At 56.7% G+C, this 15,188-nt stretch overlaps 2 protein-coding genes across 2 annotated transcripts; one reads left to right on the top strand and one right to left on the bottom strand.

Annotated features, from left to right (window-relative positions):
• Positions 1-1,956: 1,956 nt before the first annotated feature.
• On the bottom strand, positions 1,957-12,038 carry CEL (carboxyl ester lipase). The gene is made up of 11 exons (XM_010372814.2): positions 11,948-12,038; positions 9,502-9,652; positions 9,291-9,413; positions 8,816-9,013; positions 7,487-7,617; positions 7,203-7,310; positions 6,920-7,037; positions 5,139-5,325; positions 4,756-4,959; positions 3,033-3,230; positions 1,957-2,701 (listed from the first exon to the last, which is right to left on the bottom strand). Exons 1-11 carry the CDS (start codon positions 12,011-12,013, stop codon positions 2,056-2,058), a joined length of 2,130 nt encoding a protein of 709 aa, XP_010371116.2. The 5' UTR covers positions 12,014-12,038; the 3' UTR covers positions 1,957-2,055.
• Positions 12,039-12,365: 327 nt separating this feature from the next.
• LOC104669789 lies at positions 12,366-13,256 on the top strand. The gene is given in 5 exon segments (XM_010372877.1): positions 12,366-12,476; positions 12,643-12,979; positions 12,982-13,103; positions 13,105-13,165; positions 13,168-13,256. Coding segments are annotated over 5 exon segments (720 nt in total).
• Positions 13,257-15,188: the final 1,932 nt, after the last annotated feature.

A 15,188-nucleotide genomic window follows, 5' to 3' on the forward strand; every position in this document is an offset into this window, starting at 1 on the left:
GGATGCCACCATCGACTTCTGGGAGTCTGGGGATTGTGCGAGATGATGGGGTCACAGGTTGGGCCCCCACCTGGTGCTGTAAGGGTAACTGAGGGCCACTCCTTCCTGCAGCTTAGCCCTGGGAGCAAAAAAAGACGCCAGACAGGGAAATGAGGTTTTATTCAGGAAGAGCTAAAGACGGGAGGGGAGCCCCTGGGGTCCCACCCTTGCGGCCTCTTGAGACCAAGGCTCGTGGGACGCTAGAAGCCAATGACTACAGGCATCTGAGCTCCCTTGGAGTCACCCAAGGTGGGCACAGGGGCGGCCTCAGAGTCACTTGTGAGGGGCACAGGGGCGTCCTGAGAGTCACCCATTGCGGGCACGGGGGCAGACTCAGAGTCACCTGTGGCGGGGACAGGGAAATCCAGACCAGCCTGGCCAACATGGTGAAATCCTGTCTCTATTAAAAATATAAAAATTAGGCCAGCCGCAGTGGCTCACGCCAGTAATCCCAGCACTTTGGGAGGCCGAGGCGGGCGGATCACGAGGTCAGGAGATCGAGACTATCCTGGCTAACATGGTGAAACCCCGTCTCTACTAAAAAATACAAAAAACTAGCCGGGCGAGGTGGTGGGCGCCTGTAGTCCCAGCTACTCGGGAGGCTGAGGCAGGAGGATGGCGTAAACCCGGGAGGCGGAGCTTGCAGTGAGCTGGGATCACGCCACCGCACTCCAGCCTGGGCGACAGAGTGAGACTCCGTCTCAAAAAAAAAAAAAAAAGATCCGGCCACTGGACCCCAGCCTGGGTGATAAGAGCTAACTCTGTCTCAAAAAAAGAAAGAAAAAAAAAGTCGTAGGTCAGTTTCTATATCTGCATATTAAAAAACCCCAAAGTTCTAACTGACTGTGTATCGGTAGATGACCTAACCATAGTGTTACTCAAAGGACCTGGAGGCACAATTGTTTATTCTGTGGGAGAATTTAAGGAGAATGAGCAAATCGATCTTAAATGATCCTTAGTAGTCTTAATATTTGATCATATATTACTTTATATAATTTATAACGTTATTTAAATTCATGTACTTTAAATATAACTTATAGGATTGATTGCAATATCTTATATGTAAAAACTAGCGTATGTATGTTACAGGAAAAAGAACACAATGATGCTGGTGCTGTCAGGAACCCAGACTTTCAGCATCGGCAGAAAAAGAAACAGGTGTAAACTCAGAGAAGTAAAACCTGACAATCTTACAACTGGGAAATGCCTGCATGAATTCATACTTTTATTATTATTATTATTATTTGAGATCGTGTCTTGCTCTGTCGCCCAGGCTGGAGTGCACTGGTGCGATCTCAGCTCACTGCAACCTCCGCCTCCCGAGCTCAAGCGATTCTTCTCCCTCAGCTGGGACCTCAGGTGCGCGCCACCACACCTGGCTAATTTTTTGTATTTTTAGTAGAGATGGGGTTTCACCATGTTGGCCAGGCTAGTTTCGAACTCCTGACCTCAAGTGATCCTCCTGCCTCGGCCTCCCAAAGTGCTAGGAATACAGGCATGAGCTACTGTGCCCGGCCTCATACTTTATTTTTTTTCTATTGGTTAAAAAAAATACTTATTTCCTGGCTCTGTGTCTTCCAAAACCCTAGCAGTAAAGAAATCCCAGGAACAAGCACCACCCCTGGTGACCAGATTGGGGTCTCTAAACAGCATGTTGACACTGACGAAGGAGTGCGCCCTGGGAAAATGGTTGGCCCAGGTCCCTGGCAGGAAATGCCAGGGAGGGGCTGGAGTCTGCAGCATCGTGGTGGCTGTAAGTAAAGAAGGTGCCCAAGAACCAAGGGTTGTGTCAAAGGACGACAGAGACCAACCTGAGGCCGCCTCTGGCCAAAGACAGACGAGCTGGGCATGAAAAAGCAAGCCTGCAACTGACAGACAGATCCCGCAGCTTAGCCTTGGGAGCAAAGAAAGACGCCAGACAGGGAAATGAGGTTTTATTCAGGAAGAGCTAAAGACGGGAGGGGAGCCCCTGGGGTCCCACCCTTGCGGCCTCTTAACACCAAGGCTCATGGGACACTAGAAACTAATGACTACAGGCATCTGAGCTCCCTTGGAGTCATCTGGGGGGGGCACAGGGGCGGCCTCAGAGTCACCAGTTGGGTGTACGGGGGTGGCCTCGGAGTCACCCGCTGGGGGCACGGGGACGGCCTCGGAATCCCCCGTTGGGGGCACGGGGGCGGCCTCGGAGTCCCCCGTTGGGGGCACGGGGGCGGCCACGGAGTCACCCGTTGGGGGCACTGGGGCGGCCTCGGAGTCCCCCGTTGGGGGCACTGGGGCGGCCTCGGAGTCACCCGTTGGGGGCACGGGGGCGGCCGCGGAGTCACCCGTTGGGGGCACGGGGACGGCCGCGGAGTCACCCGTTGGGGGCACGGGGGCGGCCTCGGAGTCACCCGTTGGGGGCACGGGGGCGGCCTCGGAGTCACCTGTGGGTGGCACAGGAGTGGCCTCGGAGTCACCTGTGGGGGGCACGGGGGTGGCCTCCTGGTCAGTCACCGTGGGCATCGCCACATAGGTGAGGGTCCAGTAGCGCACGAAGTTGGTTCTCAGGCCCTGCTTCATGGAGCTGCCATCCATCTTCTTAGTGATCTCCAGGTAGCTGCCATTTTCCGAGGTGTAGGGTTCCCAGTGTGTGGGCACAGCCGAGTGGCCCATGTTGGGGTCCCTGCAGAGTGAGAAGAGGCTGTGCAGGGGCTGAGGACTCCCAGGGGGCTGAAGCCCTGCTCTGCACCCGCCTGCCTGAGCCATCTCCGTTCTCTGAGCTGGCCCTGGGCACCGTGGCCTCTCACTGCATACGGGACACAGGCTGTGCACGTGCGCGGGCTTGGGACTCTGCCAGTAGCTCTTATCCTCGTAAACACACATGGATTCTGATGCAGGGGGAGGTCGAGTGACTTGCCCAAAGTCCCTCCGCTGGCAAGTGAGGGAACAGGGCCTCGTGGTGGGAGGCCCTTCTCTGCTGCGGCCCTCTGCCCTGCTCTCAACCCATGCCTTACCCCGTTTTGGCAAAGTTGGTCCAGTAGGCGATCATAGCCTTGGAGACTGTCCTGTCTTGGGCCCGGTAGCCCAGCGGGGTGGCGAAGGGCTTCCCAAAAACGTACTGGATGTCATCCGCATGGTCTGCCCCCATCCATTTGGGGTAGATGGGCATCCGAGAGGGATGGGAAAACAGGTAGCTGTAGGTCTTGGCACTCCTGGAGGGGAGAGACCACCCAAGTACGCAGGGTGCCTACCAGGGACCGCCCAGCCCACAGACTGGCCCTGGAGGGAGGTCCTGGGCAGCGGGCAGGGAAGGGTCTGGGGGATTCACATGAAGCGATGGGGCTTCTCAGACCCAGGAGAGGGAAAGCTGAGAACCAAATCCATGGATTCATGGGTTCTGCCATTTCTGTTGAGTTTATACTTCACCTCCACAAAACCTTGTTAGGGACCTTCCTTCTAGAATTCAATATCAAGAAATAGTTTGCTCGGCCGGGCGCGGTGGCTCAAGCCTGTAATCCCAGCACTTTGGGAGGCCGAGATGGGCGGATCACGAGGTCAGGAGATCGAGACCATCCTGGCTAACACGGTGAAACCCCGTCTCTACTAAAAAATACAAAAAACTAGCCGGGCGAGGTGGCGGGCGCCTGTAGTCCCAGCTACTCGGGAGGCTGAGGCAGGAGAATGGCGTAAACCCGGGAGGCGGAGCTTGCAGTAAGCTGAGATCGGGCCACTGCGCTCCAGCCTGGGCGATAGAGCGAGACTCTGTCTCAAAAAAAAAAAAAAAAGAAATATTTTGCTCTCCAAGTGAATGTGCGTTCTTCAATTAGATTGGACAAGGTATGGGCCCTCAACTGTTTCCCTTTTTGCCTTCAGTGAAAAGAGGCTCACAGCTAAGTGTATTGCTTAGTTGCTGCAAAGCTTTCATCCTAGACTTCTCGGTATCCTTTTATCTTCCTATCTTTTTCGTATTCCTAACTTATTTTTTACTTTTATTATTTATTTACTCATTTATTCGAGACATAGTCCCACTCTGTTGCCCCTGCTGGAGTGCAGTGGCGTAATCTCGGCTCACTGCAACCCCCACCTCCCTGGGTCAATCAATTCCCCTGCCTCAGCCTCCTGAGTAGCTGGGATTATAGGTGTGCACCACCACGCCTGGCTGATTTTTGTATTTTTAGTAGAGATGGGGGGGTTTTGCCATGTTGGCCGGGCTGGTCTCCAACTCCTGACCTCAAGTGATCCTCCCACCTTGACCTCCCAAAGTGCTGGGATTACAGGCGTGAGCTACTGTGTCTGGCCTTATTTTTCATTGTAATTGGCTATTATTACATGAAGATTTTTAATCTGGCTGTGGGCTGAAACTGTCTTGTAAATTGGCAAAGTTGAGGCCCATAAGAGTCAGTGGATAGAAACCATTGACCAGTGTTGTCTCAGTCCCCACAGTGTGGGGGATGGAAGGTAGCTCAAGAACTCTCCAGTGGGAAGGACCATGGGGTGCAGGGCTAAGCAGGGCAGAGGATCATAGGGTTCGTAAACCCCTATAGGCTGGGAGGTAAAAAGAGGCCCTCAAGTCTTGCCAGGCCTCAGCAAAGCAGATGAGGCAGGCACAGGTGGAGACTCAAGCACCACTTTCCCAGTCAACCCAGACACCTGAGCGCCACCCACAGCGAGGCCTCGGCTGGCAGGTGCAGCACCCCAGGAAGGCCCCCAGGAGCCATCCCCTGCCCAGATCCTCACTTGGCATTGGCTCTGTGCTGGGCCACGGCAATCTCGGTGGGCACCAGGAAGAGGATATCGGTCTCAAAGTCCACCACAGTCTTCTTCTTGTTCTCCTGGGATGGGTCCTGGGCCCAGGACTCAGTGTAGACATCAAAGGTAGTTTTGGCACCTCTGACTCCCTTGGTCATTGTGAGCCCACTGACCAGCTTGTAGAAGTCCTCCCTGCGGGGATCAAGGAGACGCTGACACTCCCCCTGTGCGTACCCACCCCGACCGGTGCTAACTTCCTCACTCCCAATCCTCCACTCAGTGCCTTCCTCCTCCAGGCTGGCCCCCTCACTAGTGCCTTCCTGGCCGCCCTCCAGCACGGGTCGCCCCTGGGTCCTGTGCCCCCTGCTTACCCCGTGACTTCCTTGTTGCCCTTGTTGATGGCAGGCATGTCGACGCCGGCGAAGAGGTGGCCGTCCATGTTATTGGTGCCTGCTATATAGTCGATGTCGGCGGCATTGGCGTACAGGTTGATGGGGTCATCGGGGATGAAGTCTCCATCAATGACAGGGATGAAGCCCAGATAGTGTAGCACGGGGTCTGGGTGGGAGAGCCAGGAGGTTCTTGTACCTTCCAGTGTCCCCTGAGCCACCCTTTGCCTCTCAGGGCTGGAGTTGGCTATTTCCTCCCTTCTCTGATCTAGGGACACTTGGGGCTGGGTTGATTCTGTACCATCGGGGCATCCTGTGCCTTGTAGGATGTTTAGAGCATCCCCGGCCTCAACCCACAAGGTGCCAGGAGCAACCCCCTCCCCAGCCGTGACAATCACAAACGTCTCCAGGCCCTGCCACACGTCCCCAGGCTGACAGCCACTGTCTAGGGCCAGATCTGTCCTCTTCAGCGGCAGCCCCTCCCTCTCCTCTCTCTCTTTGCTGGGCCTGAATCAGGAAGGAGGAAACTTAGAAGCCGCTGAGGGAACTGATGGAGAAGGAGCTCCCTCTCTCAGGGCCGGGGTCCACTCCATTAGCTAAAAATGGTGCGAGGTCTGCATTGCCCTGCAGACCCCCGGACTGGCCCCTAGAGGACCCTGTGGCTGCTGAGGCAGGCGGGGCCCGGCTGTCACTGGGCCCAGCACAGTGGGATTTGCTTCCAGCGGGGCTGTGCGGCTTGCTTTGTTTGGGCATGTCCAGCCAGTGCAGTTGAGCTCATGTCAGGTAAACATGCAGATGACTTGGCTTCATGGCACGTTGCCATAGAAGAATGTGCAAGGGAGAGCGTTAGCCTAGCAAGCTGGTGTGGCGGCCATGCACAGGTGTTTGTGGAAGGGGTCCTCAGGCCTTCCTGGGGTACAGAATAGTGGAGCTGGAGGCCCCAGTGCTACAGTTCAGTAAATGTTTGCTGAATGAATGAATGCATGAACTGTCATCTAGCACAAAGGCTCTTGGTCTGGGGTCTATGGATCTCCCTAAAATTGTATGCAAATGACTGCATATGAACGCATGAGGTTGGGGAGGGGCCCCAATGTTCATCAGCTTCTCAAAGGGGGAGTCTGTAACTCATGGGAGATAAGAAGAAAGAAGGGGCCGAGCACGGTGGCTCACACCTGTAATCTCAGCACTTTGGGAGGCTGAGGCGGGCGGATCACCTGAGGTCAGGAGTTTGAGACGAGCCTGGCCAACATGGTGAAACCCTGTCTCTGCTAAAAATACAAAAATTGCTGGGCACGGTGGCTCACACCTGTAATCCCAGCACTTTGGGAGGCCAAGGCGGGCGGATCACGAGGTCCCAAGAGCAAGACCATCCTAGCTAACACGGTGAAACTCCATCCCTACTAAACATACAACAAAAAGAGCTGGGCATGGTGGCATGTGCCTGTAGTCCCAGCTACACGGGAGGCTGAGTCAGGAGAATCACTTGAACCCAGGAGGCAGAGGTTGCAATGAGCTGAGATCCTGACACTGCACTTCAGTCTGGGCAACAGTGAGACTCCATCTCAAAAAAAAAAAAAAAAAAAAAAAAGAAATGGCTTCCCTTCTCCCTTACAGCTGGGGCCTTTGAGGGGAGTCACCAGTTTGATGGCAACAGGACCAGACCACAGCTCTGGCACCTTCTTCTCTTCTCCAGAGTACTTCCTGGCAGTACCCCCACAACCCCCACCTCGAGACCCCATGCGCCAACCCGAGCAGCTACTCACACTCTATGCCTGCCAGCGGCAACTTATAGGCCAGCGTCAGGGCTCGGGGGTCAGTAATCTTTAGACACTTGGCCATCCTGGCGGTGTCGTCCACAGGGCAACCCACCTTCTCAGCCACCTGACGGCAGGAGCAAGGCCGGCAGGTAGGTGAGGCCAGTGCTCAGGGCTCCGAAACATTTGAAGGTAAGGACAGGGTCCAGGATAAAGAATGGAAATAAGGACGGCCCCCACCCGGGTATCAATTCCACCCCCACGCTACCCAGCCCTGCCCTCCTCCGTTTACCTTTTTGGCCCAGAAGACTGGGTTTTTCTGGATGACCCAGGGGCTCACGGCCACACCGCTCTGGCTGATGGCTCGCCGGATGAGGCCCTTGTTGTAGGGGGAGAGGGTCTACAACAGCCAGAGATCCTGTCACCAAGGCCGCTCCCCACTCCACCCACCCCAGGCTGGGCCAAGGACACCCCAGCACCACAGCCCCAGCTCCATGCTCCTCCTCCCACCTCCCCTTCCCTTTTGAGCTTCCTCCCAACCTGTGGAGCAGGCCCTCCCCACGGGGATCCCCAGACCTGCAGAGAGACGCTGGCACCTCCAGCAGACTCCCCAAAGAGCGTGATGTTGCTGGGGTCCCCCCCGAAGGCCGCGATATTCCTCTTCACCCAAGCAATGGCCATGTGCTGATCCCGAAGGCCATAGTTACCTGCGGGCATGGCAGGGGAGAGGGTGCTAGAGACCAGTGGCCCAGGCCTGGCCTGCAAGGGAGACCATCGTGGGTGGGGCAGAAATGCCCTCAACAGACTTGGGGCCACGGCAGAGCCGTGGTTGGCAAATAGCGGGTACCTAAGAAGCTGGGTTGGGTGGGGCGCTGAAGGGGGTGGGTCCCCAGGAGGTGGGGTCAGTGGGGTGCTGGAGGGGGTGGTGTTTGTGGGGAGCAGGATGGTCAGGCCCGTGCACCTCTCCCGCCCCTGCCCCAGTCCCTCTTGTCTGTGTCCTGCCACTTCTGCGTCCACAGCTGCGTCCACAGCCTCAAGGTATCGTTCTGTGTCTCTCACTCGGCTCTGCTCTCCTGGTTTCTCTCTCAGCTTCAGCCTGTTTGCCTGTCTGTCCCATAGCCTCTTTTACATTTGAGATGGGGCCTCACTGCCACCCAGGCTGGAGCGCAGTGGCACGACCACGGTTCACTGCAGCCTCGAATCCCTGGGCTCAAGTGATCCTTCCGCCTCTGCCTCCCAGGTAGCTGAGACCAGAGGGATGAGCGACCATGTCCGGCTAATTTTTTTTTTTTTTTTGAGATGGGATTTTGCTCTTGTTGCCCAGGCTGGAGTGCAGTGGCGCGATGTCAGATCACCGCAACCTCCACCTCCTGAGTTCAAGCGATTCTCCTGTCTCAGCCTCCTGAGTAGCTGGGATTACAGGCAAGCGCCACCACACCCGGCTCATTTTGTATTTTTAGTAGAGAAGAGGTTCCTCCATGTTGGTCAGGCTGGTCTCGAACTCCTGACCTCAGGTGATTCACCTGCCTTGGGCTCCCAACGTGCTGGGATTACAGGGGTGAGCCACCGCGCCTGGTCCCCAGCTAATTTTTTATTTTTTTGTAGAGATGGGGGTCTCCCTGTGATTCCCAGGCTGGTCTTGAACGTCTGCGCTCAAGTGATCCACCTGTGTCAGCCTCCTAAAGCGTTGGGATTACAGGCACGAGCCACCTCACCTGGCCTCCGCAGCATCTTTAATTTTGCTATGGCTGCTAAGGGCCTCCTGCTTCTTGTGATCCTACTCCAGCTTCTGGGTCTTTCTGTGGACGTCTACTGGTTGTTTGGGGTGAGGGGCGCTGAGAAGCATCCCCCTACTGGGCTCAGCACGCTGGCCGCCCCACCTCAGGCCTGAAGGAGCCCACGCACCTGGCAGGTTGGCATCCCCAGTGCTGAGGAACCCAAGGGGGCCGACGCGGTAGTTGAAGGTGACCACGATGACGTTTCCGCGTGTGGCAATCTCCTCGCCGTCATACAAGTAGTTGCTGAGGAAGTTGGCCCCGTGGCCGGACCCCATGAGGAAGGCGCCTCCATAGATCCAGATCATAACGGGCAGGTCCCGGGAGACTGAGATGGGGGAGCAGCCGGTGACCCCAGACGCCCTGCCTGGCCCTCTCCCCAGCTTGTCCCCTGTCCGTGTGCAGCAGGTGCCTGGGGCCGAGACAGGGAGGCGCTCCAAGGCGTGGCCCTGCCCCAGGCTGGGGGACTGGCACGGGCGCTCCCCTCTCCGCCTCTACGGGATTGCATGGAAGTTCAGCTTTGCAGCCCCCACACTCAAGCCAGGAGCAGATCCGGGGATCTGGCTGCGTGGGAACTTCCCTTGGGGAGCAGGGGGCAGGCAGACCTTGCTTCCTGTCCTGGGGCACCCAGATGTTGAGGTACAGGCAGTCTTCATCCCCGTAGGTGCTGTCCTGGGTGATGGTGGCCTGCAGGCATCTCTTCTTGAAGGACTTGGCCTTCAGGGTCCCTGCAGGTGGCAGGAGGAATTGGCATGAGGAAGGCAGTCGCCCTCACCAGCCCCACCACAGGGCCAGTCTGGCACTATCCACTCCTACCTTGCCAGCCGGGGTGTGGCTGGGGGTTCTCCAGGGCCTTGGTGGGAGCCGCGAAGGGGATGCCCTTGAAGATGTCCACAGAGTCACCCAAGAGGCCGACCTTCTTATTGACGCCTTCCACGAACCCACCTTCTGTGTACACGGCGCCCAGCTGGGAGGGAGACATGGGCAGGGTCAGGCAGGCTCAGGCCCCATCGGCCTGAATCCAGAGCGGGCAAGGCAAGCCGATACTGGGTGCCCAGAGATAAAGACAGCTTCAAAGCAGGACAGCTCTGCCCAGGAGACCCAGACAGCACCCTCTGCCCCGCACTGCTCAGAGCTTGAGGATTCCTCTTCCCCTCCTTATCCCTGGGGGCGTGAAGCCTGCCAAGAGGTGGGATGGAGGTTTGGGTTCAGGCTGTGGCCGCCCAGTTTTGACTCCAATCCTGTTTCCCCATGCCCATGTGGAGGATGAGCGACAGGCAGGAGCTCAGGCAGGAGTGCACCCAATGCTCAGTGTACCTGGGATGTTTCACATCAACCTTCCTCCTTCCTGAGGGGTGGGGTCTGCATTTCCCTCCTCCTGTCTCCCTGCACAGGGCCTAACTGGCTGGGCACAAAGTCGATGTCCCCATACCCAAGTCCCCACAGCTCCTGTGCCCCCTGATGGTAAAGAACCCCCCCAGGGACCCCCCCAACCTCCACCACGCTTCCCTGTGCCATGAGAACTGCCTCTGTGCACCAAGCTGTCCATCCCCACAAGGGGCCTGGAGGTTGGTGCTCGTCCACCCTCTGTCCCTGAGGGAACTGAGACTGGGTAGCTTTTGGGCTTGAAGTCACCCTGTTGAGAGGCAACTGTCTGCCCAGTGCCACCTCCTTTCCATCTTGGGCAGCAGCTCCTCCCGCACGTGGTGCGTGGTGGGAGCAGGTGGTTGCTTGCTGGCTCTCACCTGTGCCAGGTTTCAGGTGGAGAAGGGCAGGGTGGCCCTACACCCTCAGGTCCAGCCAGGGTCCCAGCAGCCCTCTGAATTCTAGGCTGATGGGCCCCTGTCACACCGGGGTGGTAGAATGGGGTGGTTGGAACTGGAGGGAAGGAGCCAGAGGCAACACCTGCAGACATCGTGGGTAACCCCTGCCAGGCATCCGTGTCTCCTCGTGCCAGCTCCCCCCAGCCCCGCCCCACCTCTGGGAGGCGGTGTAGAGAAGTCACCTGGCAGAAGTGTTCCTGTGCAATTGAGACAGGCCTGAGGGCCTCAGGGTGGGGGAATGGGGAGGGGTCTTGCTGACCTGCCGAAGGCCTCTCAGCACCCCAAGAAGAGCTCGCCCAAGAAGAGGATGACCTCTCCTTTGAGTCAGGAGCCCAGGACCATTGCCCAAACCTCCAGGTCCCAGGGCCAGAGAGTGTGGAGAGCAGGCAGTGGGGTGGAGAGAGGAGTTCCCAGGGCCTGAGAGAGCAGGCACAAGAACAGTGTGGTCAGCATTTGCGGTCCCCTGTGTGAGTCCTGCTGGGGGCAGGGACTGGGCCAGGCACTGACACTGGCTTCCTGCAGGGCTTGGGGTTTCTGTGGCTTCCCCCTCACAGGCAGAGAGGGCGGATTTTATGGATGCTTGAGAGAGCTCCTGCCTACCGGCTCTTCCTCTGAAGGGACCCGGACCCGGTGTGGAATAGCCCAGCTCTCAGGTTCCTGCTCAGGAGTAGGAGGTAGCAGCTGTGCGATGCTGGGCAAATGGCCTGCCTGCCTCTCTCCTCCCCGTGTGCCTGCTCTCCACACTCCCTGCCCCTGGCCTGCTTCCCCTTCTGTAAAACGGGGACAGTGTCGCCATCAGAGCTTGGTAGGTGGGATCACCAAGCTGAGCAAATGCAAATTCAAGAGGCCCAATTACATTTGCATTTCAGGTAAACAGCGAATTGTTTTTTTAGTATGTTTCATTTTTTTTTCTTTTATACTTTCGAGACAGAGTCTCGCTCTGTCACCCAGGCTGGAGTGCAGTGGCGTGATCTCAGCTCACTGCAACCTCCACCTCCCAGCTTGAAGCAATTCTCCTGCCTCAGACTCCCAAGTAGCCGGCATTACAGGCACCCACCACCATGCGCAACTAACATTTGTATTTTTAGTAGAGATGGGATTTCACCATGTTGGGCAGGCTGGTCTCCAACTCCTGACCTCAAGTGATCCACCCACCTGGGCCTCCCAAAGTGCTGGGATTACAAGCGTGAGCCACCGCGCCCGGCCCATGTAAGTGAGTTTTAAATATTGCATGGGACATACTTACACAGCAGTTCTTGGCAGTTTATCAGAAATTCAAATGGAATTGGGCATCCTGCGTTTTACCAGGCCCCTGTCCCCATAGAAATGAGCATGAGCGCCCGGGAACCGCGCTGGGCTCTCTTTCTCAGCCTGGTCCGAAGTTTCCAGATGTGAGTGAGGGGAGGAGAGCAGGACCTGCCCCTCTGCTGAGCTCTTACCTTCGTGGCACTGGCCACTGCCCAGCAGCAGGCGAGGCCCAAGACAACCAGTTGCAGGCGCCCCATGGTGTGCGTTAGCCTCTGGGTGGCCCTCCCGCTGGGCCTCGGGTATTTATGGAGCCAGAGCCAAGGTCATATGCTTGTTCATGAGGTCGCAGACACCCCCTCCCCTCCACCCCCTCTGGTGCAGGGAGATCCAATTTTCCCAAAACCCACGGTGCACCTGTGCAGGTTACTGCTTATCTGGGAGCAGAGGCAGGTGGCAAAGGGGGTGGTGGGGCCGGGCAGGGTGCACAGTGCTCTGCCTTCTGGTTTGTTCACAGGGCTTGGTGTCACTGTCAGAGAAAAGGGCATACTTTGTCTCCATGCACTGCCTGTTCCCTAGGTCCCCAAAGGAGCTTCACAGGGGACCGAGCCCATGAATTCTGGGACAGAGAGGGCGGCATACTGTGGGCCCCCAACTCATGTGATTGACCTTATCTGTACAAGCTTTTCCTGGGGCCTGTGGTGCGGGCAGTCCAAGCTGGGTGTGGGTCCCAGAGCAGCACAAGGCAGTCCCACTCAAGGGTGGGGAGATGTTACCATCCAGCCTGATGTGTCCTGGGAGGGAGGACTAGAGGCTCAGGGGGACCATGGTGTGGGTGGGAGGGTTGGGGGGGCATCTAGCCCAACCTTGAGGGGTTCCCTGAGGAAAGAAAGGGCCCAGTCAAGGCCCCCAGGCACACCCAGGCAGTGACAGAAGGGGAGGGAAAGAGGCCAGCGGGAGGGAAGGGATAAGGTGTGAGGTCGTGGAGGAGGAGGAGGCCACTCGCATTTTCTGTGAACACCTGTTACTCCCGGAGCCAGGAAAGGCTATGAGAAGTGAAAGAATACCACAAACAAAGTCTTCTGATGGGGCCTTTAAGCTCAGCCAGTGTGAGGTCACCCTCACCGAGACACTCAGTGGCAGCTCCAGTCACCGCACAGCACTCTGCTGTGATAGGGACAGGGTGGGGGCAGCCAGAGCCTGCCCAGCCAACAGCGCCCCAGGAGACTTGGTGCCTGTGCTTCCCACACCAACCGCACCCCTGCTCTGCCACCCCTGTGGCCGGTGCCAGGGACTGAGTGGACCTGCAGAGCCATGTCTGTCCCTCTGTCTGTCGACTACGGCAGGTGCCCAGCAATTCAGGAGGCCTAGTGGGTGAGGGAGGCTGGGGAAAGGCCGGGAGGGTGGGAGGAAGAGTCGGCCACAGAGAATACGGGGCCTGCAGGCGGCTGGGGTGCCCCAGAACAGATGCATTTGCCTCAGGCCTTTGCCCTGTTACTCTAGTTCTGAGAACCTGCTCTAAATAAAGGAGGTAATTCTGAACTGGGAGACAGGCCCTTTGTGCTCCAGGATATTCACTGCAGTGTTACTTACAGAGCCTAAGGAGGAAAGGGGAGGGCAGAGGGCAGGCAGCAGGGAGAGGAAGGAGGTGGGGGAGAGGGCGGGGGCAGGGGAGAGGGAAAGGCAGGCCCCACTTTTTATATATATACATTTTTAGAGCAGCTTTAGGTTCACAGCAAAATTAGAGGAAGGTTACAGAGACTTCCCGTATGTCCTCGCCCCACCCCAGTCTCCCCCATTATCAACATCCCCCACCAGGGGGTACAGCTGTTCCGCTTGATGAACCCACACTGACATGTCATTATCACCCGAGTCCACATATTTTGGTTTTTTTTTCTTTTTGAGACAGGGCCTCACTCTGTCACCAGGCAGTGCAGTGGCACAATCACAGCTCACTGCAGTCTTGAACTCCTGGGCTCAAGGGATCCTCCTGCTTTAGACTGTCAAGTAGCTGGGATTACAGGCGTGTACCATCACACCCGGCCAATTTTTGTATTTTTAGTAGAGACGGGGTTTCTCCATGTTGTCCAGGCTGGTCTCGAACTCCCGAGCTCAAGTGATCTGCCTGCCTCAGCCTCCCAAAGTGCTGGGATTACAGTCATGAGCCACCGTGCCTAGTCTCATACTTTTTTTTTTTAATTGGCAAAAAAAAAAAAAAAAAAAAAAAAAAAAAAAAAAAAAAAAAAATTTCCTGGCTCTCTCTTCCAAAGTCCTAGCAGTAAAGAAATTCCAGGAGCAAGCACCACCCCTGGTGACCACATTGGGGTCTCTAAACATCATAGTCACACTGAGGAAGGAGTGCGCCCCGGGGGGATGGTTGGGCCGGGTCCGCAGCAGGAAATGCCAGGGAGGGGTTGGAGTCTGCAACATTATGGTGGCTACAAGTAAGGAAGGTGCCCAAGACCCAAGGGTTGTGTCAAAAGACTACAGAAGGCCGGGCGCGGTGGCTCAAGCCTGTAATCCCAGCACTTTGGGAGGCTGAGACGGGCGGATCACGAGGTCAGGAGATCGAGACCATCCTGGCTAACACGGTGAAACCCCGTCTCTACTAAAAAAATACAAAAAACTAGCTGGGCGAGGTGGCGGGCGCCTGCAGTCCCAGCTACTCCGGAGGCTGAGGCAGGAGAATGGTGTAAACCCGGGAGGCAGAGCTTGCAGTGAGCTGAGATCTCGCCACTGCACTCCAGCCTGGACGGCAGAGTGAGACTCAGTCTCAAAAAAAAAAAAAAAAAAAAAAAAAGACGCACAAATAAAAAAAACACAGAAACCCAAAAACCATTAAGTAAAAGACCAACGCATCAGGCTGACAACACCTAAACCTGCTGGTCAATCCTGGTGTCAACAAAGGGACCCAGCACACATCCTGTGCTTGCAGACCGACGCAGCCGAGGAAGAGACCTTGAACCTGAATCGGGCTGAGCCTCCACCAGTCCCCAGGAAATACAGGGGAGAGAAGCAGGTTCAGCACTACACAGAAGCAACCAGCCGATCCAGAACGGGGCCGTTCTCTAGGACAAATGACTTTGTTTCCTCAACAAATACTCGGCATGCACACAGGTTGGGAGGGAGTGCTGCTGCTGCCCTCGGGGAGACACAAGAAGTGCCTCAGCCAAGGGCAACACGGGGAGTAGGGCCAGGCAGGCAGGCTCGGTGGGCTCAGGACCCACTAGTTTCACACTGGGAAGCCATGGGACAGCAGGGCCCATTTCCCATGACTTTGTCAAGAAGGTGTTCATTTAGAGAAGAACTGAGCCCAGGCCTGGAGTCCTCCCAGCTGCCCTCACCCAACCCGACCACATGTGAGGGGCACAGGCCAGCACTGCCAGCATGAGGTCACTGAATGAAGGAATAAAGGAAGGGACAAAGGGAGCCCAA

Source organism: Rhinopithecus roxellana, chromosome 16 (assembly GCF_007565055.1).
Source record: "Rhinopithecus roxellana isolate Shanxi Qingling chromosome 16, ASM756505v1, whole genome shotgun sequence".
Lineage (NCBI taxonomy): Eukaryota > Metazoa > Chordata > Mammalia > Primates > Cercopithecidae > Rhinopithecus > Rhinopithecus roxellana.

What these genes read in the sequence shown, in the direction of transcription:
- CEL (XM_010372814.2), bottom strand. Translation starts at nt 12,013, where the DNA reads ATGGGGCGCCTGCAACTGGTTGTCTTGGGCCTCGCCTGCTGCTGGGCA. An exon ending in CAGTGGCCAGTGCCACGAAG is followed by an intron (nt 9,653 to 11,947) that starts GTAAGAGCTCAG and finishes TCTCCCTCCCAG; the next exon opens with CTGGGCGCCGTGTACACAGA. An exon ending in GCCCCAGGACAGGAAGCAAG is followed by an intron (nt 9,014 to 9,290) that starts GTCTGCCTGCCC and finishes CCCCCATCTCAG; the next exon opens with TCTCCCGGGACCTGCCCGTT.